The following is a 27,555-nucleotide window of genomic DNA, read 5'->3' as shown; positions in this document are numbered from 1 at the left end:
GGCGTGGGGCCGGGCAGCAGGCCGGCAGAGGGAGGTACAGTGCACTGGCTGAGGTTATACTAACAGAGCGGGCTAGGATGATGGATTGAAAGGCGCGGGTATGGGGCTAATGGGGGAAAAGAGTTGGGGGCAGGAGGGATAACAGGGTATAGGTGTTGGATAGCGGGGAGAGAGAGGAGCATCAGGCTAACCACTGGCAAACCCCACCCCCCACCCCTTCAGCCCCTGGAGCTGAACACGGCGCTCCCGCCTCTGCCCGTTCTGGGGCTGTCGGCATAGAGGGGACCGGAAAGATGGAGGAGTTGAAAGGGGAGGCGGGGGGTGGGTGGGGGCTTGGGGGCCGAGTGCGGAGGTCGGTGTAGCCGGGGCCTGCAGGCTCCCCCCACCCCCGGGACGCTCCCCTGCGTGGCGCGGGCCGGCCGGCCGGCCCCGCCCCGCCCCGCCCCGGCAGGAAGCCGGAAGCGGCGGGGGGAAGCTGTTCCTTGGCGCGGCCTGGCGGGAGGCGCGGTGCGCTGGGCTGGGACTGGACCCTGCCTGCAGGTAGGGCTGGGCCGGCCCGGCTTTGTGCCCGGGAGGGTCTGGCGAGGCGGCGGCCTGGGCCTGGGCCTGGGCCTGGGCCTGGGCCAAGGCTAAGGGGGGCGGGGATCCGGCCCGTCCGTGACTGGCGAGTGGAGAGGGGAAGTGGGGGCCAGGCCGGTCCTGGCGGCGCCGCCCCCGCCCCCGCCCCCCAACGTAGCGGCCCTGCACCCCGGCGGCCTGGCCGGGCCCCGTGTTTCCTGCCTTCGTGGCCGCGCTCGGGGCAGGTTAGCGAGGCGCCGTGGGTGCCCGCGGCCGGGTTCTAGTCCCAGGGCAGCGCGCGCGAGCCTGAGGCCGCCGGGGCTCGCCCTGCCTGGCGGCGCCTGCTGGGGTCTTTCGCAGCCCTTTGGGACTGGCGCGAGAGAGGGGTTTAGACCGCTTTGGGAAGCGGGTCCCCCCGTGAGTGGCGCACGGCGAGGAGGGGGGCCGGCCTGGGGTCTCACTCCTCCCGCAGCACCTAGTGTTTCGTGGATGTGTCTGAGCTTTAACGACTGTTCCAAAGCGAACGAGAAGTCCTCTGGCACCTTCTAGACTAACATATTTTGGAGCTTAAGCTTTCGTGGGCAAAGACCCGCTTCTCGTGCATCTGACGAAGCGGGTCTTTGACCCCAAAAGCTTCTGCTCCAAAATATCTGTTAGTCTAAAAGGTGCCACGGGACTTCTTGTTGTTTTTGAAGATACAGATTAACTCGGACACCCTTCTGAGCCTTCCTTCCAAAACTGGGCCACGTTTTTGGTGTGCATTTTTAAAGCTTGTGGTCTGTTCAGCTAGATAACTACAGTGGAGTGAGAAAAAGGAGGTGTTCTCTTTTGTGGAACACAAGCTTCCAGACTTTCACTTCAGATAATTTCACTATTGGTTGTTGCAAAGGCCAAGACCAGAACAGGGGTCAAAAAAGAGCTAGATAAGTTCTTGAAAAATAGGTCCATCAATGGGTTTTGGCTAGAATGGGTAGGGGTGGACGTAGTCTCCATTTGCCAGAAGGTGGGGCAGGGAATGGGTCACTTGCTGACTACTTGTTCTGTTCATTCCCTCTGAAGTATCTGGCACAGGTCACTGTCAGAAAACAAGATACTGAACTAGATGGATCTTAGGTCTGACCCAGTAAGGCCATATTCGTATCATTGTTGTGGTGGTCAATTTCATTCTGCTGCAGATGGGAAAAGCTTTGAACAGTGACTCTAAACTTTTGGGAGACATTATACAGGAGTCAAACAGGAAATATGGGTTCCACCTAACCCACAACAAAGCCAGATTGTTGCTATGTAAAATGAAAAAAGACTGTTGAGGAGTTTTTAAATAAGGTCTAAGGAAAGCTGATGTATGAAACAGGAGCATGTGGTGTGGCCAGAGACATCTCTTAGAAAAGGATTTTTAATGGGGACGCTATATCCTACTAAAGGAGAGAATATAGAAGAAGTTGTTAAAGTATGTATAAGAACTGAGGAGAAAAAGTTAAAAAAAAAAATTACATCCCTTGAAGTTAAGTTAGTGTAGTCAATTTTTATAAGTGCTTGTATGCAGATATAGAAAGTCTTGGTTGAGCTGGGTTGAGTGTCTGGTATAAAATGAGGGTGTTGATGTAATAGCCATCATAGAAATCTAGTGAAAGACTGGTAATTGATGGGATACTATAGCATGAATATATAACATATATAGGAGTGAGAGTAGGTTGCATTGATAGGGGAATGGCACTGTGTGTGCCAGAAAGCACAGACTTAAATATAGTAATATCTTACACAAATCAAATAGGAGTATAGAATCTGTAGGGTTAGAAATGTCATGCCTGAATAACAGGAAATAGCAATACTAACATGCTGCTAACCACCTGTCCAGATTGGTGTTGATAATTGTGAAATGAAAGGAATATTAGAGAGGCTGCAAAAAAAAAAGTGTGGGGGGGTGGGAGTGGGATTTCAACAATCCCTATGTTGACTGGAAATGTATCCCATCAGGGTGGTGCAGTTAGGAGGATTTACTACCATGGTGTCCTCACAGGTCTCTGGCTCCATCGATGATGATAACCAGAAGGCTGCTTGCGGGTGTGCTCAGTGATGCGGGTCCAATGATCATAGCAGATTCCAAGAAGGCCCCCAAGACTACAAACCAGATAAGGATCAAAGGTGCCAGGCCAGGTTTATTGTTAAGTGAAGCACAGTAACAGCTGTCAGTAGTCTGCTGAACCACTATGCATATGTATTTGCCACAATGGAATGACTCAATCTGTGGGAAATTTCCACTGCCCCTAGGTCATAAAAAGACTGGCCCCCAAGACACCACTTTATATACAGGTACAAACATGTCACACCTCACTGCTGACTTATCAGCTTGCCACCCTCTGATAATGTACCCATCATCCCATACCTTGTGGTTTGATTAGATCATCTCTATCCATCATGCTGTCATTTTAGACATTCGCCAGAATCTGGGTCTGTACCTGTGAGAAGTAGGTACCAAGGTCTTTTTTAATGAGTTGGTGGCAAAGGAGCACAAGACCATTGCAGAGAAGCTAAGTGAATTCTTTGTATTGGTCTTCACTGCAGGGGATGTGAAGGAGATTACTACATCTGAGCCTTTTTTTTTTTTAAGCTGAAAGAGCTGAGAAAGTGTCCCAGATTCAGGCACCAGTAGAGGAAGCTTTGGAACAAACTAATGAATTAAAGAGAGTAGTAAGTCACCTGGACCCAGTGATATTCGCCCAAAAGGAGGGGACTCAAATACGAAATTGCATAACAACTGAGTGTGGTATATAAGCTATAACAAACAAACAGTAACAATAAATGGTCAGTTTGACAGTGGGGAGAAACGACTTATACAGATCTTTGTGGGACTGCACTGGAACCAGTGCTGTTTGGCATAGTCATAAATGATTTGGAAAAAGAGGTAGACCAAGGATGGGTAATAAGCAGACCATAGGTATGCTGCCTGCAGCTCCCATTGGCTATGGTTTGATGTTTCTGGCTAATGGGAGCTGCGGGATGTGGCAGAGGCTAGACAGTGAACTGGCAAAGTTAGCAGACACTGCAAAATTATTTAAGATAGTTATGTCCAAAGCAGACTGGGAAGAGTTACAAAGCGATCTAATAAAACTGGGTGACTGGACAACAAAATGGCATATGAATTTTGATGTTTAAGTGAAAAGTAATGCACGAAGGAAAATAATTGGAACTATACCTAAAAAATGAAGCAGTCTAAATTAGCTGTTGCCACTCAACACAGTTCTTGAAGTCACTGTGAATAATAATCCGAAAACATCTGATCAGTATGCAGTGTCAGCCAAAAAAGCTAACTGTTAGAATCCATTAGGAAAGGAGATAGGTAAGGAGACAGTAAGTATCATAACGTCCTATACAAATTCATGGTATGCCCATGCCATGAATATTGTGTACAGTTCTGGTTGCCCCATCCATCTCCTTCCCCAAAAAAAAGTACAGAGAAGGGCAACAAAAATGGTTAGGGGAATGAACAGCTTTCACATGAGAAGGTATTAAGAGGACTAAGGTTGTTCACCTTAGAAAAGAGATAACTAAGGGGAAATATTAAACATCTGCAAAATCATGACTGATGTGGAGAAAGTGCATAAGGAAGAGTTATTTACCCTTTCATACATTACAGGAACCATGGGTCACCCAATGAATTAATAGGCAGCATGTTTAAAGCAAACATAAGGAAATACTTCTTCATACAATGCAAAGTCAACCCACAGAGCCTGTTGCCAAGTGATACTGCAAAAACCAAAGCTATAACTGAGTTAAAAAAGAATTAGATAAATTCATGGAGGCTAGGTTTATCAGTAGATATTAGCCAAGGTGACCAGGTACACAACTGCCAGTGTCTGGGTGTCCCTAAACCTCTAACTGCCAGAATATGGGACTAAGTGACAGTGGATAGATCATTAGATAAATTGCCCTGTTCTGTTCATTCCCTCTTTTGTGCTCAAAGACAGGCTACTAGGCTAGATGGGCTGTTTGCATGACCATTTGTGAACTTCTCATGTTCTTGAGGGCATGGTTCGTGTCATAGATATTTATGTAACAGCTAGCACATTGGAGGTTTTGAACATTTTCATAATACAAGTAATATTTACTGGCGAGGAGACACAATGAGTAGAAACAAGAAGAACAACTGTAGACATTAGAAGCCATGAGCTTCAGAGAAAAAGAATGTTCCTCCTTTTCAGGAGGTAAGGACTTTTGAATTTACAAGAAACAATGGACAGAGGTCCCTAGAAAAGTACCTTAGCAGGCATACCACCATCTTTGGTGTAGGGGTGGTGATACTTTGCCTCCTCTCCTAAGCATTGCTTGCAGACTGAGGGCCTCTCAGTTTAGTGTAGTTTTCTGGCTGATGGATGTGTGATATCATTCTCAAATTCTAGGTATTGTGCAAGTAAAGCAGAACTGGATCAGCTTCTCCTGTTGACTAACATACAAGAAAGAGCACTAAATTCCTGCAATCAAAAACAGTCAGTGCTGCCTCCACTAGAAGATCAAAAATTGAAGTAATCCACAGTCCATTCCTCCTATACGATAAATATATGAATTAAAAATATATGATAAATACCTTCCTGAATTTATCAATACTAACTTTTTTACCCAAAATTGATGCCAAAGCCAAAACCGAAAATACAAATGTAAGTCATTGGGAAGAACAAGCTTAAAAAAATAGTAAGATGAACTGTGTTAGGCCCATATATAGAACTATTTCCTCATCAGTGATTATAATCCAGAAGTGAAACTGAAACAAGTTTAGAGCTGGTTCAGAAAGGCACACTTGCACAAGGAGCATAAAGAAGAGGTTGAGAGAGGGAGATAATTAATCAGATATCTAAGGTACAAAGTTGTGTGATAAATTATTCATAGCAATTGGAAAAAATTGAAGGTTTTAATGAAAAGTCCTCTCCCTAGTTATGAGTGGGAGGGGGCAGGAAAAGAGGGAGATTGCAGAAAAGACATCGCATATCTTTTCCAGCATTTTTTTGAATTTGTTCCCTTTTAGTCCCCTTCAGTTTCAACCTCCTCTTGTATACTCTTCTTTCTTCACCACCCTCAGTCGTGTTCTGTGTCCTCTGTTCCGTTTACGTCTTCCCAACATTTTAAATGCACGCTCTCTTTCTGGGTGTCTCCATTTTAGTAACAACCAGTATCATCCTAGATGTAAATCCTGCAGGAAGAGAAAAGAGTGGGTTTTGGGGAAAAGAAGATGGTAAAAAGATACAAAAAAGTGGAAGTAATAGACAGTGCTGTCACAAAAAAAAAAAGATGCATTCTGAACTATTATAAGAAAAAAGGTGGCATAAAGCCAGAATGGGAAAGGAGGAAGTTATATTTTTAGAAGTTAAATAGAAAGTTGATTGAAAATTGCTAAAATCAGATCCTGAATACAACTGATTTATTCCATTAAATTGCAAATTCTGATGTTGGGAATGGTTATTTTTCACCTTGCCTAGGGTGAAACCAGAATAAGTTGCACGGCCATGTTGTATTAGTTAGGAAGGAATGTATGAACCCAAAGAACAAAGATGTTGATATGATCCTACAAATGTTCAACATTGAATATTAAGGTTTAGGATTTCATATACAGATCTGAGCCCAGTGAATACCATGTTAGTTGTTAAATTTTAATTTATTACATTTATTAGTCTTTGTTAAAGATACTGGGGTGTGGGGTAAGCAAGCATTTGAAATGTGAAGGGTTAAGTGAGGCTTTCATTTTAAAAACATCCCTTATTCCCTTTAGCTGTGGAGAGTCTTCAGAATATTAAAAGATTAGAAAAAGAAAACCCTTGTGTGGCAATCTTTCAGATGATATTGCAAATTGTAATTACTGCAGTTGACAAGAAGAGTCAGCTGGGGTGGATTGTGGGACAGGTCAGGCCTGGGATACCACTGGAGGTGCTGAGATACCTTTGAGTAAGCTTATTCTACCATCATGGACCCCTCCTTAAACCTGTCTTGCTGAGCCAAGCACAAAGGCCTCCTCCAGCAAGCTCGCAGGCAGAGCAATCCCCAGCTGCAGAAGTTCAGTCACTAAGAACAGCTCTGGGAAGACTCAATGTAAGGGACTTGCTAGAGCACTCGGATGTTTTCAAAGTATTTCTTTGGGATGGGGAGGCGGAGCTAAGGCAAGCTGAAGACCATCATTGTTTTTCTGCCCCTCCTTATGCAGAATTTCCATTAGCTGGGAAACCTTTGATACTCCTTAACACACACATCATTCTCCCCTCTTCCCTGTTGAGTGGTTTAGAAGTCAAAGATGCGCATTAGAATCAGGTGACTATGTAAAGTGATTCTGTCTTTCATGAGTCAATAGCATTATGGAACAGCCAAGTCCATTGTACTATCTGAAGGGCCATCAATCCTTTCCCGGCTTTTTCATTGTAGATCCAGAAGGGTCAGCAGTGGGAATGACCCAAAGCAGCAAATATGAAATACAGACACACCAATCAATTTCTTAGCTTCACATACCAAAATGATACAGGCATATGATTGAGATAATCATTCAGTAAACCATAACCTCTCCAATGAGATCTTATGTAATTATTTTTGGCATAAAGCATCTCAGTTATATATTTCATAAACCTATTTTCTTCTTTGAGTGATTTGTTCATATTTATTCCAATTGATGTGTGCCTGTGCCACATGCATTATTGTCAGAAGCTTTTTTCCACTAGTGGTACCTGTCTGGTCAGCTCTGGAGCGCCCCAGAGTGGTACCTGCGTGGTGTGGTATATCAGGTCCTGCCGACTGTCCTCTCCCTCAGTTCCTTCTTGCTATCATTGATGGTCATTGGAGCACTTTTTCTATTGCTCTGCCAGGCAACCCTGTTTTTCCCTGTTTCTTTCCCTTCCTCCTGTTTATAATGAATTAGCTGTTATTATTGAGTAGTAGTTAGTTGATAGTTCTTGTTGGAGGGTTTCCTGCTCCCTTTGTTCATTTCTTATTCTTAGTTAGAGCTTCCCCTTGGGGCATGCAGCAGGAGTTTAAGAACTGTAGCTAGCCTGTGCAGAGAGGGCACCCTCCTATGGCTTGCCTCGAGTGTTTGGGTAAAGGACACTTAAGAGGTAAGTGCAGTATTTATGAGCATTTCAATCCCAGGATAAAGTGAGAGAGATCATCTACTGAAACCCCTACTTATGCAGTCAGCAGTTTGCCCTTCAGTGCTGTCTCTATCCTCTTCTGTGCGCTGTGCATTGGCCTCAGTACATAGTATGCCAGCTTCCATGTATGACCTGTCTGCACTGTGTAAAGAGGGGCCTAAGGAGCACTAGCCCCTGGCTCATAAGGTCAGGTGAAGAAGACAGGTCCTATCAAGAAGACGTGGCCACTGCACCTTGGTGTGTCCTTCAGCAAGACGCCGTAAGGGGAGCATGGCACCCTCAACTCCCTGGGGTGGGACACCCTGGAGGAGGACCTGGATCTCCCTTCCCCACCGGACAGTTTTGAGGCCAAAAAGGACCTCATTCAGTGACAGAGCACACAGCCCTTGCTCCTGTACAGGCCCCTACACAGTCACCAGCACTTATCAAGGCATTGGCTCCATGTGGTGGGCATTATTCAATGCTTACCACAGAAATGGCTGGCCAACAGTACTGTCCATGATACAGTCCCCGTTTCCAGCACAGATGCTTCCAACACTGTCTCTGGGACTTGTGCTGGCACTGGTTGCTGTTCGGCATGACTCGGCCTTTCTACAGCATTTCTTCCTATCTCCTTGGTACTGTTCTCTGGTGCTGTCAGGCATCACACCTCTGTGGCTTAGATCTGAGCACATGCCAGAGTCCTTCATGTCCTGCAGTGGCCAATACAGCTCCTGTTCCTGCTCCCAACACTGCCATTGGGATGCTTGCGTGGTGTTGTGGGCATCCTGGCCCTTGCAATGACAAGCGCCTGCACAATGGCCGTTTCAGACCTCCTGAACCTACCATTAAGGTCAGGGCCCAGTGTTGCAAGCAGCTCCAGTGGCCTTGTCTCACCAGCCATCTTCAGCCATCCTCTTAGCTCCAGATCCTCCAAAGGTTTCCGAGCCAGTGCTAGTGCAAGTGCTACTTCAGTATGTGGCCACACTTGCCAGTGAACCACCATTTTCTTGCCTGCCTAGTGTCTCCACCAGGGGGCCTGAAGGTCAGGAGATGACAGTCCCCATCCTCCTTCTCCTCTTCCTCCCTGGACAAGGTGGTTGTGGGCATGTCCTACTCTCTTCCTGTCCCTGATGCTAAGGTACCCCAGGACTTTTTGTGGCAGGTGGCCCACAGCCTTAATGTTTCTACTGAGGAGGTGGTAGAAGATGCCCATGGCCGACATTTTGGCCCCGAGTGTCTGTCCAGGGTGGGATTACCCTGATCAGAACCATTTATTCCACCACCAGGGTGCTATGACAAACCCCGGCCTTCCTCCCAATGACAGCAGAAGGGGTTGAGCAGCATTACTTTGTCCCCTAGCGGGGGTATAAACAGTTATTGACTCACCCCCCACTGGGGGTCACTTGTGGTCACCACTGTCAATCACAAGGAGCAGCCGGGGTAGCCAGGACCTGTCTTCAGGAGCGAGGATGCCAAGAAGCTGGAGCTCTTCAGCTGCAAGGTCTATGCAACTGGGAAGCTCCAGCCTGCTATTTCCAGCCAACGGGCCCTGTCGAGCCCCTGTGCCTGTAAATCCTGGAATGCATTGTTCAAGTTCTTGGACTTGCTGTTTGTGGACTTGAAGTCACGGCAGTCCTGGTGGCCAGCACCTCTCTCCAGGCCAGGCTAGACTCAGCCCATTTGGCCACAAGTGAAACACCTGGCTTCAGGTGTCCTGGCCTCCCACTTAGAGATCCAGACTACCATCCTGGACCTCCCATTTGACTGTGTGGGCCTGTTCTCCTACAAAACCGACCCCAGGCTGCATGGTTTCAGGGACTCCTGAGGAGTAAAGGGACTTTGAATTTGCTTAATGAAGTGCTGCATATGCACTGCAGCACTTCATTAATAAACTCCCAACACCTTACTTACCATGCTCCCCTCGAAGTAGGGAGCTAGTGGAGACAAGCCCTGTGTGTGTGATAAATAATGTCTTCCCTTTTTCTTTACGTGCTCTCCCTGTTCCTTTCTGTTCTCCTTCCATCCTTTCCTATATATTGTCTCTCTGTCTTTAGACAATGTCTTCACTAATTCTGCCATGCTTAGTCCAGGCCCATCATCACATAAGCACAGAACAAAAAACAATCTTATTCAGCTATGGCAGTATTTGCACGTTAGCTTGCTGAGCAACAGAAAGTAAAATTCCAGGACTTTCAAGAAGCAAGAGCTGGTTGTTAGGCTGGACAGACTAGAGCAACGGTTGGCAACAAAAATAGCAAGAAGAGCCCTTTTTTCAGAATTCGGTAAACAAATCAATAATTGAAAAGCCGAATACAAGAGGATCCTTAATAAATAACGTTGCACCATTCTTTCTGTAACGCCCGTTTTAAGAACAGTGCGCACAGTGATTTGTAGTGTGATACATGTTTACTGCAGGACATACACAAACTTTTTACATATTCTGTTTCCTCATACCTCAGGACTAGGTCTACGCTGACCTATTCTCCTGGGAGCTTCATGCTCATGAGCAATCTCACAATTGCAAATGACTGCTCATTTAGCATAATTCCTAATTATCGTAGTCATGTGAGATCTCCCTTTTGGCAGAGGCTGCTGCCAGCATTAAACAGGCTGTGTAGACCTGCCTCTGCGGGCTAAAAGCCCCTCTGTCACCAGCTGCTTCAACTCCTTACTGGTAGGGAGCTGCAGACCAGGCGGCAGCCTGGCTCCTGGGACTGCTGGGGAGCTGGGAACCAGTGCTGTGCTTCCAGGTGGCACTGATGACTAGCTGCCTCTGACCCCATCCCTTCCACCTGAGCCACACACCTGACCAAGGTTCCCATGGAAGCTGTTGGCTCCCCTGAATGCATGTACCTAACCCAAAGGATCGCTGTTAAACCTCATGCATGCATCCCATTCCTCATGTCAGTTGGCATCAAGAGGATCCTGAGTCACAAACTCCTTATTTCAGAGCCATATTTACTGTAACGTGTCATAAACTTGCCATTATTTCACTTCATTGTGCAGTCTTTCACATATGCTGAACCATAAAACTTACAGAAATGTTGCTTCTCATAATGGAAAGAAACAATCCCCACAATATTTGAAACCTTGTGTATTATTTTCTTGTGTCTATGTGCCACATTTAGAAGCTGAGAAAAATCATTATTGAGACCTTCATTTAATATTTAGTACAGTCTTTCAAGTGGAGGAAGGAGGAAAAAAGACCATGAACTCTGTGACAGATTTTATATTTGAGGTCTTTTTCATTTTTGGTTGCATTTAGCTTGCCTTCATTTTCTTTCTTCCTGCCTCCTCATCTCTCTGATTTGGTGGATTTTTAATTCCTCTGTTAATTCTTTAAATCTCTGAGGCAGTGTTCTCTGTTTCAATGATGTGTTAATTTTCCTTTAACTTTTTTGTGCGCAATTATGCGTTGTAACATTTAATGTTTTTATTTTATTTTATTTTTAAGCTTGAAAAGAGAATCGCCTGATCAAGAGAGAACATGCAGAGTACTTCCAATTATCTCTGGCTCTTATCTGATATTCTAGGACAAGGAGCCACAGCAAATGTTTTCCGTGGACGACATAAGGTTTGTGTGGAACTAGTTGCCATTTAATAATTACCATTTAATAATTTTTTTCAAGAACCAGGATCCTTGTAATAATTCTTAAATAATCTTTCTGTCTTGTCTCCTTCATTAATTCTTGGAAATAGTTTTTCTTTAATTAATGAAAGAAAAATAAGCTGTACAGTGAATACTTCCTATATAATAAATCCATAGGCTGGGTTTAGTAAGAAAACAATCATGAAGCCTCCCACCTGTAATGCGAAAGTACTTGAAATGAGTTCGTCAGTGTTTTATGGAAAAGTTTTGATTTTTTTTTTTTTTTGTAATTGGCTATGTCAGTGTAACTAAACAACACAGTTTTTTTATATTTTATCTTAACGTCCCTAGTAATCAGGAGAAATGTGTATTTTTAAACATTCTTTTTACTGTGGTTCCATTTCTTCTGCCTTTTATTGAGTTTTGACAGTAACATGAAAATGTTATTTTCAGGTTGTTATGCACAAGTGCAGTGCTGTTAAGTTTTCAACAGTGTAGGGAAATATTTAAATAAGCACACAGAAGAGTTTCTTTTGGGGGCCCCAATTATTAAATGTATATGTCCTTTTTAAATGGGAAAGAAATGTATATCTGTGTGTTTTTAAAGAAGCTGTTTATTAATTCATTTTGGAAAGGTGTGGTATCTTCATTCCAGATAAATATTTTGGATAACATAAAGTTCTTTGCCTAGAACTTATTTTCTAATATCCACATTTATGTGTTATTTAATATTATGATAGTGTCCCAGTCAGGAACCCATTGTGCTAAATGCCATAGAAATACAAAGTAAGACATGGTCCCTGCCTCACTGTGTTTGTGTTTCTAGTTGTAGATTTGCTTTAGCATTCTGCAGACTCCTTAATTGTCTTAGTTTCTTTAACTCCATTACTAACATAAAAACAGCAAGAAAAAACCCAGTATTAATATTTTCTCTTAGTTATAAATTAACAATCATTCTATCATTTTCAAGGGAAATTGAAAGGGTTTTTACTTGCCCAAGTGGTTTTGGGGAGCTTTTGTTTTCTCTTGAAATAATTCAGAATATCATAAGCACTGCTGCTTCAGATATAATGGCTATCCAGTCACATAGAAAAATGCTAAATCTGAGGATTTAGGTCAGTGGACAAATGAAGTCCCAATCTTGCAACACTTTTATGTGAGTAACCCCACTGAATCCATGTGATCAACTGTGTCTATGATTTGGACATAAAGCAGGAATTAATTTTAAGTGTGTTGTTCTAAACTGCATTAATTTTTGTTTTTAAACCTATACATACATGGCTATGGGTGTGGGGCCATATGCAAATTTTCTAGAGTATTGTCAGTCACTCTGGGTGTGTCTACATGGGCACAAATCTTCGAAATGGCCATATTTTAAAGATTACTAATGAGGCGCTGAATTGAATATTCAGCACCTCATTAGCATTAGGATGCTTCCGGCCACAACGCTTCAAAAGCGCGCATCTCGGCATGGCTACATGGGGGTCCTTTTCGAAAGGACCCTGCACCTTTTGAAAAGGACCCCAGTGTAGCCGCGCCGAGACGCGTGCTTTCAAAAGCGGTGCTTTTGAAGTGCCGCAGCCAGAAGCATCCTAATGCTAATGAGGCGCTTAATGTTCAATTCAGCGCCTCATTAGTAATCTTTGAAATGGCCATTAGCATAGCCATTTCGAAGATTTGTGCCTGTGTAGACATACCCTCTGTGTACAGAAACTAAAACCACTCAGATTTTTCCATCTTCCAGCTTTGTGAAAAATTACTTCCCTAAGGTGATTATCACCTGAATTTAGATGGCAGTTGAGGCTGATCTTTGTCATTAGATTATGTCTCTGTCTATCAAATTGTCTTGAATTTGCAGTTCTTTGTGTGTCCTGGTTTTGTGTCAACAATCATCAAGTGTAAAGAAGTAGCTTATCTTGAGCCATTTTTGACTTGCTATGTATTTTTTCCTTACAGCCCCTATTAAACTAAACCAATATACATGTTGAACTTCTCTAATCTGGCACCCTTGGAACCTCACTGGTGCCAAATGAGAGAATTTGCCAGACTACAGGAGGTCAGTATTGTCTAGCAGCGGTACCAACACTTCCACTGCTTACTGGGCTCTTAGAAGACATTTAAGGGTAAATTAGAGCTTGGTAACAGTACAGAACACAGAGAGCCAGGACTGGTACCTGTAAACAAGCTTTATGGGGCTGCAGGAAACTTGCCACACCCATGATAAATGGTTGTCCAGCCAATTAAAATCATGCCAGATTACAGATGATGCCGGATGAGAGAATTCTGGATTAGAGTGGTTCAATCTGTAGCAAACATTTCAATAATAAGATGAGCATAGAATATTCATAATTATTAGTTTATCTCCAATTATAACAGACATGTATGTAAGCTGAAAAAGTGTTCTTGGATCTTTCTGGATAATTGGTACTATCTAAATCATGAGTGTCCAACCTTTTGGCTTGCCTGGGCCGCGTTGAGTGAAGAGGAATTGTGTTGGGCCACCTATAAAATATATAATATAGTTAATGTATATAAATCACATAATAATGTTAAAAGTTTACGATCTTGTGGGGCCGCATTACTAGCTGTCCAGGGCTGCGGGTTGGACATGCCTGATCTAAATCTTAATTATTAAGGCTCTTTTGTACGATGTTTTGTTTTTTAAATAATCTGAATTTTTTTCTGATAGAAAACTGGGGATTTATATGCCGTGAAAGTATTTAACAGCATAAGCTTCCTTCGACCTGTGGATGTTCAGATGAGAGAATTTGAAGTATTAAAGAAACTGAATCATAAGAACATTGTCAAATTGTTTGCTATCGAAGAAGAGGTAATTAAGTGATGTGATAAATAGTAATACCGTTGAAGATCCCTGGATATGTATTTCATATATACTCTGCTTCATGGGATGAGATTGCATTTTTATTAAGTAGTATATAGTAGCCTTTTCCTACTGGGTCCTCTCCTTTTCTTGAGCAACTGACCTGGTCTGGAGCCACAAACTGAAAGATAGTAGAGGATGGGTAGTGATATTGCTGCTGAAGTACATTACTGATGCCTGATAGCCTGACACATCAGTACATTTGTCCTGTTGTCTTAGTGTACAATCAGGTTCAGTGCAACTGGCTTTAAATCTGATCCATTGAATCTACATGTGCATATTGTGCACATACTGTCCCAATTATAAAATCTTTAATTGAAATTATTTAATAATAGATGTTAGTTACAGTACTATGCACTTTTATATGATATGGAATGCATTCTACTGGCTGATTCCTTCCTCCCTCCCTCCCCTGCTCTGGTTTGAGAATTTTGCAGCTTACTCATCGTAACCCATCACTTTTAAAAATATGAGTAAGATTTCAGGTGTTCCGCAAAACTGTATGTCTTGCTGTATAACTGTTCACCCAATGATAGAGCAGATGTAGAACTGCATCCTGTGATAAATTAAAGTAGCACTTACCAAAGCAAGTCTGCCCAGGGGTTCACAGGAAAATGGCCAAAATGCAGCAGTCAGTCAGTAAAGGCTGGGGGATGGGAGGGTTGTCAAAGTAAAGAAAAGTAAAAGTGCTGCTCTTCTCTCACTCTAGTTCCTCGTTTTTCATTTCCCTATGCTACCTGCCACTCTGAGAGGACCGTTTTGAAGGAGAAGAAAGGCCAGCCCCCTTAATGTTGTGGGCTCCCTAGTTTCTCCCACACTAAAGATTAAATTTCTTTTCTTTTCCCTCTCTGTTCTCTTTTCTTTTGCCTTTGCCTTTCCTTAAAAGCCATCAGAGTGAGACTTGTATATGAAGTAGCATTAGTTTACAAAGCTTCGACAATAGAAATCTGTAATGTTACATGCACTCTGGTATTATTAACAGTCTTCAGATCATTGCCAAGTCTTTACATTTTTTTGTCTTTCAGACAACCACAAGACACAAAGTACTTGTTATGGAATTTTGTCCATGTGGAAGCTTGTACACTGTTTTAGAAGAGCCATCTAATGCCTATGGGTTGCCAGAGTCTGAGTTCTTAATTGTGCTGAGAGATGTGGGTATGTGGGATTTAATTTTGTTTAAATATATCTAATTTGCTCTGTTTGATTTTAGTTTGGAATTGGGGTATTAAAATCCTAATTTAGAGTATGTTTGACAAATGGCAATGGGCAACCTTAGCCCTACTGGTGCTCCACTTTAGGGCTGCGAATTCCCTGTCTGTTGCCATCCCCCATGTGCCTCTTGTGCAGTAGGGCACCAGAGCCCCGCACTTCCTACTCCACCCTTTTTCTTGCGCTTTCAGAGCACCTTTGTCCTCTGTCCCCATTTCTCCTGCCTTCTCCCAGAGCTGGAACAGCCAAGAACTGCTGATTCGTGGCATTCCAGCTCTTGGAGGGAGATGGGGTATGAGGATGGAATGTGTATCAGTGGATTCATGGCACTGCTAAAGTGCTGGGAGGGAGTGGGTGAAGTAGAAAGTGTGGGGATCTGGTGCCTAGATGCATGAGAGTCACGTGGGGGAAGGAGGCAGAGAGGAGGTCTGTGGGGCTGCAGTAGAACCCTATTGGCCACACGTTGCTGTGGCTCTCTGAGGTGAAGGAGGGCATTGTTGATATAGCTAAATCATAGTATTACTTTTAATATATAATCAATGAAGTAGTTGTATTGTAAGGCTATTTGGTTTTTTCTAAAAATTAGATTTAAAAAAAAAATCAAAGTTTTTTGGCACCAACTGGACTCCTTTCTTGTGATATGTCATCTGACAATTTATTGTGGGGATTAATGAAGTACACCTTTATCTGCCCTCTGTTTCCGCAGGGCATCTGGGAATTAAAATATGTCCATATTATCTGCTCAGAATTCCAAAGGACGATAGCAAAACCCATTTTCATCTCTTGTCCTACATAATAGATTTTCCATTGGGAAGAGAAGAAGATCACGAAGGATTATAAACTCTTAATTAAAATAATGGAGGAAAACAGGTTTCAGAAAAAACATTTTTGAGAACAAAACCTACCATTATTTGCTGTTTGAGGAACAAAAGGCAAAGATGATAGTGACATTAGGACAGTTTAATCCTAGTAGCAGTGGTGGTGGTTACCTTTCTCTTTCGCACCCATTGAAAAAACAATAGTCTATGAAAGTGCATATGCTTTTATGGTGTTTTAATATGTGTCCTGTCTGCATTGATATAGAAGTGCTAAATGCTGTACAACTCTATTTAAGTGGCCGGGATGAATCATCTCAGAGAAAATGGAATAGTCCACCGTGACATCAAACCAGGCAATATAATGCGTGTTATAGGTGAAGATGGTCAGTCTGTTTACAAACTGACAGATTTTGGAGCTGCCAGAGAGTTGGAAGATGATGAACAGTTTGTTTCTCTCTATGGCACAGAAGAATATTTGGTAAGCCATTTAATTTCTGATTGATGGACTTGTTGGAGCCTGGGGTATTTCTTAGTGAAAACTGAAAAGATAAGAGACAGGCCCACAGGTGGGAGCTCTTGTAACAATGACATGTCTAGTCCAGTAGTTGTTGTTATAACACCCATCCTATCTTTTGAATGTTCGACATGCCAGGCCTCTGCTGATCTGACGAGTAAGAGTATAGAGGCTATTTTCTAACCCAGAATTTCCATGTTTCATTAGCCGTGTCTACACTAGCCCCAAACTTCGAAATGGCCATGCGAATGGCCATTTCGAAGTTTACTAATGAAGCGCTGAAATACATATTAGCATAATAGCTTATTAGCGCGGCTTGTCTCAACGGGGCTCCTTTTCGAAAGAACCCTGCCTACTTCGAAGTCCCCTTATTCCCACGAATGAGGCACGTCAATTTCGAAGTGCCGCGGCCACCTGCATGCTAATGAAGTGCTGAATATGTATTTCAGCGCTTCATTAGTAAACTTCGAAATGGCCATTTGCATGGCCATTTCGAAGTTTGGGCTAGTGTAGACGTAGCTATTGGGTGATTTAAAAATTGCAGCATAGGTTTATTAGAGCTGCCTTGCCTCTGTTTCTCTTTTCTCCACATATATATGTGGTCCTGTGAAATGTTTGGATGATTCGGGCTATTGCTCAGATACACTTGACCAGTGTGGATACTGTAACTTGGAATTTACAGTGTACAGTGTTTCAAACTCCAAGTACTTTATTTCCAAAAAGAGACAGGTCAGGGAGCCAGTATATTGAACTGAATTTGAAAAGAAGTATGTTTCAGGGGTAGAGCATAAAGGAAACGGTTGTCCCCTTTGCTTTTGTTTACATGCCCATCACAAGCTAATGTGCTAATAAATACTCCCAGTACACTCTCTGTGTTCCTGTGCTTAATACATTTTCTGAAACAGTAGTTTTTGAAGTGCTTCTTTTTCTCTCCCAAGGTCTAATTTCATCTGAATTTTCTTTGTTAAATTTCCTTTACTAGATTTTAACTGTTTTTATAACAAGGGTGGCTATAAAGTGCCTACTGGCTCTGGCTGAACAATTTTGCAGTATGACCTTGAAGTGCCTGTAATGTGAAAAGCTTATGCAAATTTTGCTGCATGCATTAAAAAATTCTCTTTTAATGAAAGAAGTGTTTAGAAACTTTGTGTCCTGTTGTGGTTGCTTGCTTGAATTTTTATGCTTTATAATTATTTACAAAGCAGGTAGCTCTAAATTGCTTTCCCCTTTTTTCCCCTTTTAAGCATCCTGATATGTATGAACGAGCAGTATTGAGGAAAGAGCATCAGAAGAAGTATGGAGCAACAGTTGATCTCTGGAGCATAGGGGTGACATTTTACCATGCAGCTACAGGGAGTTTACCATTCCGACCTTTTGAAGGGCCTCGCAGGAACAAGGAAGTGATGTGGGTACTTTAGAGGGAAGGTTCTGCCTTTTCAGAAATTAATTCAACCAATAAAAATAATGCATCTCAAGAGTTCTGTGCCCATGTACATAGCACACAGTGTAAAAATAATACTAGTATTCAGCAAGTTTCATATTTAGCAAGACTAGTGCCCTAGGAAGATTTCATAACAAAGCTAGTACCTCATGTAGCACATTAGATTTAATTGTGCTGTGGAACCTTCAGAAGATTTCCCTTCCCTGCTACATTCCTGATTTAGTATGATTTGTAAAATCTACCTTGTGTAATTGTCTTATGTTATATTCAGTCTACTTTATGGTGCCCTTAAGACAGGGATGCACAACCATTTTTCAACTACGACCCCCATATTTTATGTCAGTTGTGTCATAATACTGGAAAAAGTGAGAAGAATTTTTCAAATTCAGTTACGAAATCAGTACTTCAAGAGCCACAATGCGCGTGGATACAAACCAGTCCTTCAGAATGTCAGACTGTACTTTTTGTCACCCCTAGTTTAAGAACAGTGAGCGCGCACAATGATTTGTACCAGGTAGAAAGTTGTTGTCCCCATCTTCAGCCTTTACCTGCCTGAGCCCCCAGATCCATCTCCCTATCCCCAAGCTTTACCCTCCATCAGCCCCAAATCCACCCATCATCCCCAGGTTTTATCTGACCGAAAAAACGAATTCTGTGCGCTGCTGCTCCACAGCTCCTCTGCTTCCCATTGCTGCCACCACTGCCTCCGCCTCCTTGTCAGTGTGGCTTTGGAAGGCTAGGCTCAGCCACCCTTCCTCCCAGCTCTCCTGCAGCCTTAGCTCCTTGCCCTGCCAGCTTCCTCTTCTGGGGCTCCCTGCTGCCACTGACTCCACTTGTGGCTCTGGAGGCTGCCGCCACTTAAACAAAAATACTAAATCCTTTTAACTGTGGGCTTTGTTGAAGCACCAGCAGCCTCCAGCGCTGCAAATGGAGTCATCAACAGCAGCTCTCGGAGCCGCAAGTGGCTTTTCAAAGAGCCACATGCAGCTCCAGAGCCATGGCTTCTAGGAAGACATCTGCAGTTGCGACCTACTGGTTGTGCACCACTGTACTAAGATGTTGCATTTTTAGTGTTCCAAACTTACATTTTAACAAGTAGGTGCCATTTAGATGTTGTCAAATGACACCCAGAAATTCGGCCTGTTGGATAGAGGGCAGTAGGCATTTCTGGTGTTGTGGAAAGTATGGAAACTAGTTTTGATAACCAGAAGGCAGCAAAGGCTTTTGTTGATGCGGAGGGAAACCATGCATCTTCTCTTTCCTGCTCCTTTTGCAGATGGGGATTTGGGATAAATTAGAGTTAGAGACTTCCTGTTTTTTAAATTAGCGATTAATTCTGGAGTGCAATTGTGCAGCAACTTAAAAATCAGCTGTTCTCCAACAATGTATGCAGCTTCACAGTTGAATTATGTACTGGGCATTACCATCATATATGATACGTTTAATTTTTCAGACAGGCTATGAAGCATGGAAGCTGGAGCCTCTGATATCATTTAGCTGTTTGAATCTCCCTTGTTTCTAATGCTGCCATAAGTGTGCAAAGTAATGCTTTTCTTAGTGCTAAATACAGTTCAATGCTGTGTTCTCTCCTTTCCCCTTATTTGTGATTTTTCTGTTCATGATTGGGAAGAAATTGTGAATGTACGATATTGTGCCAAAATCTGTGGCTGTTTTAATATCATAAAACTCAACTATAGAACCCAAATTGTATTCCTTTTCTCCTAAATGAACATATTTGGTAATATTACACTTTCAGTTGCTCTGGAATGTTGCAAGTTCAATCTAGTAAACACCTGTACTGTCCAGACAGAAAAATCTGAATTCAACATTTTAATTTTCCCAGTAAGATCCAGGAGCCTCACCATACTTTTTCTCCAGTCCTGAGTCAGCCAAGGGGGCTTCTTAAGTTCAGCATAAGGTGTTTCTTGAAACACCAAAAGTATTGTTTCGGCACCTTCTTCCAGTTTGGACATGATACCCTGAACATTGCACTCCTAGGACAGGTCTACACCACAGTTATTTCAAAATAACTAACCTTGCACCCACACAATGCGACCACTATTTTGAAATAAATTCAAAATAGCGGTTGACTTATTTTGAAATTGGTAAAACTCATTTCACGAGCAATAGCGCTTATTCAAAGTAAGCCAGAGTGCGTCCGCTGGCTCTATTTTGAAATAGGCTCTGTGTTTAGACAAAGTATTTTGAAATAGCAAAATGCTATTTTGAAATGCATTTGTGTGGATAGCAATGTTATTTTGAAATAAGCTATTTCAGACAGCTATTCTGGAATAGTTTATTTCAGATTTAGGCTTATATAGACGTACCACTTGTGAGTAGCAAATTGACCTAAATTCTAGCTTTAGAATGTTTATATACATGGCAAGGTCTCATTAGAGTATCCATTTACTAGACTTGTGTTTGAAGAGAGCGTAATTAAGGACTGCATTTTAATTTTTTGATATCTCATAGGTATAAAATAATCACCGGAAAGCCTTCTGGTGCCATATCCGGAGTACAGAAAGCAGAAAACGGACCAATTGAGTGGAGTCGAGATATGCCTGTTTCATGTAGCCTTTCTAAGTAAGCTTATTTGAATTTTTTACCAAATATTGCAGTGCTACTTGAGTAAGATTTTTCAAATTATTTGTTCAGTATAAGATGTTTGGGACTCTAGCTGTGTCTGACTTTGAATTTTTACAGCAGCCCTATATTTTAGTTTTTTATAGGCTACAAAATGCCTCTCTGTCCATTCCAGCCAGATGGTTCTGTAACTGTTTATTGCACAGGTAGAAATTAGCTCTGTTACCAGAAGAGCAGATATTTATTACTGTGGATATACTGTAGTTTGTCTAAACTTCTAATCTGATGTCTGTCCTCATGTTCTAGTGTCCTATAGGGATTCAAAGAGAGACACATTAGAGGAATAAAGTGGGGGAAAAAATCCAGTAGAAACAGGCTTAAATTCTTCCCCTTCTTCCAGAACACACTCATCTTTGTGGCCCTAGTGCATTCTACTTAAATTTCTAGTTCTTGAATCTTTTTGAAAATGTTCCTCCTTGTTGGTATTCCTCTATGTAAAATAGGATTTAACATTACAGAATATTATTTCAATAGAGGAACCATACCATGCTTATTTAGGCACAAAATAACATTTTTCCTCATTGCAGTCAAACATAAAAGTGAAAACTAAGGTGTTTAAGTCAGAATAATCCATCTGTCAGTAATTTGGTATTTCAACAGAGTATTGTAACACATACATAAATTGAAGCATTGGAATGGTTCAGCTGACTTCCATATGATAAATGAGAGAAATAAGTAAATGTGCCAAAAAACATGTAAGCCGATGGACCTGTTCATGTTCTTAGTATTACATACATGCCTAAGTACCTTGCTGAATCAAGGCCTAATTACCTTTTCAAAATTTGTCTCTTTACAAGGGGGAGAGAAGATATTCTAGAGCTGTATTGTAGGAAAAATATTTCTGCCTTAAATGGAACTAAAATGGAATGGAGTTTGTAGGCATAATTTGTATATTCTCTTTAGTTATTAAAATTAATTCCTAACGGAGGAATATTAGAATGAGAGAAGATTTTTAGAGAATAATCATGTAAATTGCATGAATATTTTCTTTGCTTCACTTTGTGTACTACCCTTTCCACTTGCATTATTATCCCTAAGCAAATAGTAATTTCCCTTGTGGCAGTTTTGATAGGTGCATCAGTAGAAAAATACTAAAGTTTAAACAAGGAATTAGCTGTTATATGCAAACATTTTTAATCATTTACAAGGACACTGTCAGCTTGAAGTCCAGCCAGTTAAGAAACAGTTAAAAGTGCTTTTGAGTACCATGCCTGTGTCGTCCTTCCAATTTTTGTGGTTTTACATTATTTTCCTATTTTTAAACATTTTTTCTTCTAAATTTTGCATGGTGGAAAACCCAAAAACAAATGGAAATAGCACTGACCATACAGAAGAAGAGAAAATCATGATACACAGTGTTTCCCACTCAGTAAACAAAGGGGGAGAAAAGTGTTTCACATTTAAATTATAGTGATATTACTTGTTACCAAGTAGAAGTACATGGTTTGAAGTTGAGGATACCCCTTTCACATTCATATGCAGTTTGAGACTTACTGGTTTCAAACTGATCCATATGACTCTCTAAAACAATCTGGTTTTTGCTTTTGGGGCAGTGAAGTGTTTCCTCACAATTCATGGTTTCAAAGTTGGGGGCAGTAATTTTTCTCAAACTCCTGAGAAGAAAATAGAACTGCCTCCATTAGCGCAGGTAGGCAGCACTGTGAAGTGCTGCAGAGAGAGTATAGTTACGAATCCTATTAGAAAACTATGGATATGTGGGGTGGGATTTTCTAAGTGATACAAGAGCACAATGTCTATTTACTTTAAATGAGATTTGTGCCCCAAAGTCACCTAAGTACTCTTGAAAATTCCACCAATGAGGCTTGCTGAATCCATGTTATATTTATATGCACATACCAGCATGTTACTAGTATTCATCTCTTCATAAACCTGAAATGAAGAAGAGGTACAAATATAAGATACTTAAGATGACTGCTACCACACTTAAACGGAATCATAGTCATAGAACTTGCACACATTTCAAGGCTAAATATTAGCTAGACAGGTGTTTAACTTGCTTTTGGGGGAAAAAAAAAACCTTAAATGACGGCGATTCTACAGTCTCCCTAAGGAGTTTATTCCAGTGCCTAACTACCCCAATAGGAACTTTCCCTAAATCGCCATTGCTGCAATTTAAGTCCTTTGCTTCTTGACCTGTCCTCAGAGGTTAAGGAGAACAACTTTTCCCCTTCCCTAACAACCTGTTACGTACTTGAAAACTGTTATGTCCTCCCTTCTGTCTTTTCTTCTCCAGAAAACTCAGTTTTTTTAGTTTGCCCTCTGAGGTAATATTTTGTAGAAGTTTAATTATTTTTGTTGCTGTTTGTCGGACTATCTCTAATTTGTTCCCACTTTTCCTGAAATGTGGTACACAGAACTGGACACAGTACTACAACTGAGGCCTAATCAGCATGAAGTAGAGCAGAAGAATTACTTCTCGTGTTTTGCTTACAACACTCCTGATAATACATCCCAGAATAATGTTTCGGCGATTTTACAGCATTGTTGCTCTGTTGACTTATAATTAGCTTGCGGTCCACTATGACCCTGAGATCCCTTTCCACAATACTCCTTCCTAGGGAGTCATTTCCCATTTTGTATGTGTACAGCTGAGTGTTCCCTCCTAGGCAGAGTACTTTGCATTTGTCCTTTGACAAATAAAGGTAATCAAATCATTGAGAAGCCATTGAGTCCAGTCCCCTGCCCTCATGACAGGACCAAACACTTGTCTAGACCCTCCCCAGCAGATGTCTGTGTAAACTGCTCTTAAATATCTCCAGTGATAGAGGTTTCACAACCTCTCTAGGCAATTTATTCCAATGTTTAACCACTCTGACAGAAAGTTTTTCCTAATGTCCAACCTAAACCTCTCTTGCTGCAGTTTAAGCCCGTTGCTGCTTGTCCTATTCTCAGAGGTCAAGGAGAACAATTTTTCTCCCTCCTCCTTGTAAACCTCTTTTAGGTATTTGAAAACTATCATGTCCTCTCAAAGTCTTCTCTTTTCTAAACTAAACAAGTCCAGTTCTTTCAGTCTTCCCTCGTAGCTCATGTTCTCTAGACCTTTAATCATCCTTGTTGCTCTTTTCTGGACCTTCTCCAGTTTCTCCACATCTTTCTTGAAACATGGTTCCCAGAACTGGACACAGTACTCCCAGTACTACTGACCTGAGTAGAGCGGAAGAACGACTTTCTGTCTCTTGCTCTCCACACTCATATTAATGCATCCCAGAATCATGTTTGCTTTTTTTTGCAACAGCATCACACTGTTGACTCTCATTTAGCTTGTGCTCACTATGACCCCTAAATTGTTCTCCGCAGTACTCCTTCCTAAACAGTCACGTCCTGTTCTATATGTATGAAGCTGATGGTTCATTCCTAACTGGAGTACTTTGCATTTGTATTTACATTATTAAACTTTATTTTGTTTACCTTAGACCATGTCTTCAGTTTGTCCAGATGGTTTTGAATTATGAATAGATGGATATGGTATATATTGTCCCTATTCAGGAAATGGCGTTGAACAGAAGCTGTTGAACTGTAAATAAAAGGAATGTTGTTGAATTTCTTAAAGCACAAACGTTTTTACTTTTGGAGGAATTTGCACCACCGCATGTGTACATCCTTCATGTACTATGCATATTTTTAATTTCAGGCAGAAAATAGCTTCTTTTGAAAAGTTACTGCAGTCCTAGCTTTTGCTCACCAGCAGGCACTCTGGTGTGAGAATGTAGCAATCACATTTGTGGCCAAACCCATGGAAAATGATCAAGAATTTGGCTTGTTCTGGGTCGCTTGGCTTGCAGTGCGTGTTGGCTGCCTTTTTGCTTCGAGGGCTTTTTCTTTCTTTTGTCTTTCATTAGCTCCTGGCCTGTGTTCCCTCTCTTTTTTGCCTTCCATGGGTGAAATAAATTCTATGTCCATCAAGGCATGTGTGAATGTGTACCACCAACAGAAACACTTGCAGCCCAGTGTGGATGCCTGTGGATACTCTGCTAATCAGCTGGGTGATACCTGAATCTCTTCTGGGTGGCCGCCCAAGAGCTCAGCTTACAGGGAACACTACACCTGGCCCCTGCCTATCCCCAGGCCAGTTAGACTGCTCCATGGATGACTGGCATCTGGCTTCAGTTGCTGCACTATGAGTTCCTACTTCCTGCCTGGTAAAGTTCCTGGTTCCTGTCTAGCTCCTGTTCCAGTGTCTGCCTGCCGGTGAGCTGCTGAACAGCTTGGCAGGAGGATGATGGGGAGCATGAGTGGAATGGAGAAAGGGGCAGGTGGAAAGCAGGTGGGTGGACTGGAAGAGGCTGGAGAACAATGAGCACTCAGCAAGGAGGGATTGCAGAAGTGGAAAGGAATGGGCAAGAGGGTTAGGGCCAGGGCCATGAGTCCTAGACTTCATGCTGGAAATCCAGTCATGTAGACGCTTAGGGTTATTTTAGGGATTGGCTTGTTTTGGCCTTGCTCTGAAATGGGACTGGTTTGGTTTTTGGCTTATTGTGAAAGCCAGGGTGCGTATTTACAATGTAAAAATTGGCAGCATTTCTTTACAGTGCCTGTCAGGCCAGATCAGAAGACAGGCGATATGGAGAGACAGGCAAGTTGGGGCAGCTGCGAAGAGCGGGAGGGGTCACAGGACAGCTTAGAAGGGCCCGTAGGAGAGGACAGGCTGTGGAAGGGCCTGCACTGGGCTACAGTGGGAAGGGAGGTGCAGAGCCACCTGGGCAGAGGGGGAGGGAGGTGCAGAGCTATAGGGGGAAGGAGGTTAGCTGAATGGGGGTCATAGATGCAGAGACACATGTTGATGAGTGGAGGGGGCGGGCTGAGGGTGTGCAGGGAAACATGGGCAGAAGGGATGGGGACGCAGCGCTACAGGGGAAGGAGGACAGCTGCTTGGGGGCATAGACACATGGGGACAAGGGCAGATGGGTCTGACTGAATGGGAGAGACTAGGAGTCAACCTGGGTCTGTATAGGGATGCTTCCTAACAATCCTTTCCCACCCCCCACCCCACCCCAAAAAAAATTGTTCCATACTTCCCCTCTCAAATTCAAGAGCCCTTCAAGTTCATGCCTATGATCCTTCCCAGCAATTATTTCCCTCTCCAGTAGCTCCTGCATTACTCCCGATACTCCCAAGCCTTTCCACTGCTACTGAGGGGTGCAGGAAATATGGTTCTGTACTGTAGTTTAAATGAATTGTTGCTTAATGTTCTATATCAACATGCCCTACTAAAGAATCTAGTTTTCCAGGAAAAAAAAATCCTGAATCTCTTTTGTTGTGTATATTGTTACAGAAATATGTTTTAACGTGTATTTTGAAGCAAATTACCAAAATAATAGAAACTTGTGTGATTATTTTGATATATGAAATATGCTGAATTTTGAAGAATTTTAAACTTTTGTATGTGTTTTTTGTGAAGAATTTTAATTTTTGTCTGTGCCCCCAGGAGTGGAAAAAAAAAGTCCTACCTATGATCTGTATAATGGGGAGATACTATATAATGTCAGAATTAGAGACATTCCAACTTGTGTCTTTTTTATGTATTCACAGAGGCCTACAAATACTGCTCACACCTGTTCTTGCAAACATTCTTGAGGCAGATCAGGAGAAATGCTGGGGATTTGACCAGTTTTTTGCAGAGACCAGTGACATACTCCACCGAAGAATAATTCATGTCTTTTCACTCCAGCAAATGACTTCACACAAAATTTATATTCACAGCTATAATACGTAAGCATACCTTCAGAAAGAAAGGTTCAGTACGTTTTCTTTGACGGTTGTATGATTGATGGGCAAGAGAAATGTATGATGATGAAGTGTACTGCATCCTCGTAAGGCTCTTTTGTCAAGCATATTTGCACATTGTTGATGGGGCCTTAGCTCAATTTTTTTTTAAATAAAAGGAGAATATATATGCTTTATTTAAATTATTGTATTTTTAACACAGTGTTTTTATGAAGTTAACTTTTATTTTGGATTTCTAAAGAAAAGGGGATTATTGAAATTTTTCTGTGTAATTTTTTTTGAAATGGGAATTCCATGAAGTTTGGTTTTCTCTTCATCCCTAGGGCTTTTTTTGTGGTGATACATGCCAGTATTGTGTACCAGCACCTCTTTGCCAGGGTTCCAGAGCTGAAGAATTTATAAGCTTTAGTACAGGCTTTATATCCTGCTCACTAGTACTATGGGTTTCCAGTTCGCATTTAAGGTGCTGGGTTCTATGTATAATAACCATAAATAGTCTAGTATCAGAGGGGTAGTCGTGTTAGTCTGGATCTGTAACAGTAATGAAGGGTCCTGTGGCACCTTATAGACTAACAGAAAAGTTTTGAGCATGAGCTTTCATCAGCACAGATGAAGTGAGTCTGTGCTCACGAAAGCTCATGCTCAAAACTTTTCTGTTAATCTATAAGGTGCCACAGGACCCTTTGTTGCTGTTACATAAATAGTCTGTGACTTTGCTTCTTGAGAGACTGCTTCTTTCCTTTCACCGTACTTGCAATCAGTTAAGCTGACTCCCTGTCAGTTTGAGACGGGGGCTGGCCATGGAGTGTTTTCTTTGAGAGGTGCCAAGCTGTGGGGTTGGGCTTCTCCTGCTGGGTCCAGTCACCCCCTATTCTGTTGCCCTTCAAGACATAGCTACATAACAAAGCTGTTGCAGAGATGGGCCTTTGAGAGAAATCAGATGTGTGGAGGAGAGTTTGATATTCTGCCAGCAAGCTAATTTTATTTTTGTAGTTTATACAGGTGTGCCCAGTGCCCTAGCTAGATTCTGCACTGTTTTTAGTTGTATCAATCAAAT

General features: G+C 42.2%; 1 protein-coding gene across 4 annotated transcripts in view; it reads left to right on the top strand.

The window, feature by feature from the left end:
• The first annotated feature begins 465 nt into the window (after positions 1-465).
• The window catches only part of TBK1 (TANK binding kinase 1), a 59,149-nt gene continuing 32,059 nt past the window's right edge, over positions 466-27,555 (top strand). For 2 of the 4 annotated variants that reach the window (XR_012648107.1, XM_075013639.1), the window contains exons 1-9: positions 466-540; positions 2,576-2,700; positions 11,113-11,232; positions 13,937-14,077; positions 15,154-15,283; positions 16,452-16,633; positions 17,914-18,074; positions 20,583-20,693; positions 26,304-26,483. Coding sequence is in view for 3 of the 4 variants with exons in the window: in XM_075013639.1 (XP_074869740.1) it covers positions 11,146-11,232; positions 13,937-14,077; positions 15,154-15,283; positions 16,452-16,633; positions 17,914-18,074; positions 20,583-20,693; positions 26,304-26,483 (992 nt within the window). In the remaining variant the exon portion in view is untranslated. Of the gene's footprint in view, positions 541-714; positions 804-2,575; positions 2,701-11,112; positions 11,233-13,936; positions 14,078-15,153; positions 15,284-16,451; positions 16,634-17,913; positions 18,075-20,582; positions 20,694-26,303; positions 26,484-27,555 lie in introns of those variants that run through there. The other 2 variants (XM_075013648.1, XM_075013656.1) reach the window with 2 other exon arrangements.

Source organism: Carettochelys insculpta, chromosome 1 (assembly GCF_033958435.1).
Source record: "Carettochelys insculpta isolate YL-2023 chromosome 1, ASM3395843v1, whole genome shotgun sequence".
Taxonomy (NCBI): domain Eukaryota; kingdom Metazoa; phylum Chordata; order Testudines; family Carettochelyidae; genus Carettochelys; species Carettochelys insculpta.
Note: the sequence above shows the minus strand (reverse complement) of the source record. Positions and strands in the feature narration are given on the sequence as shown.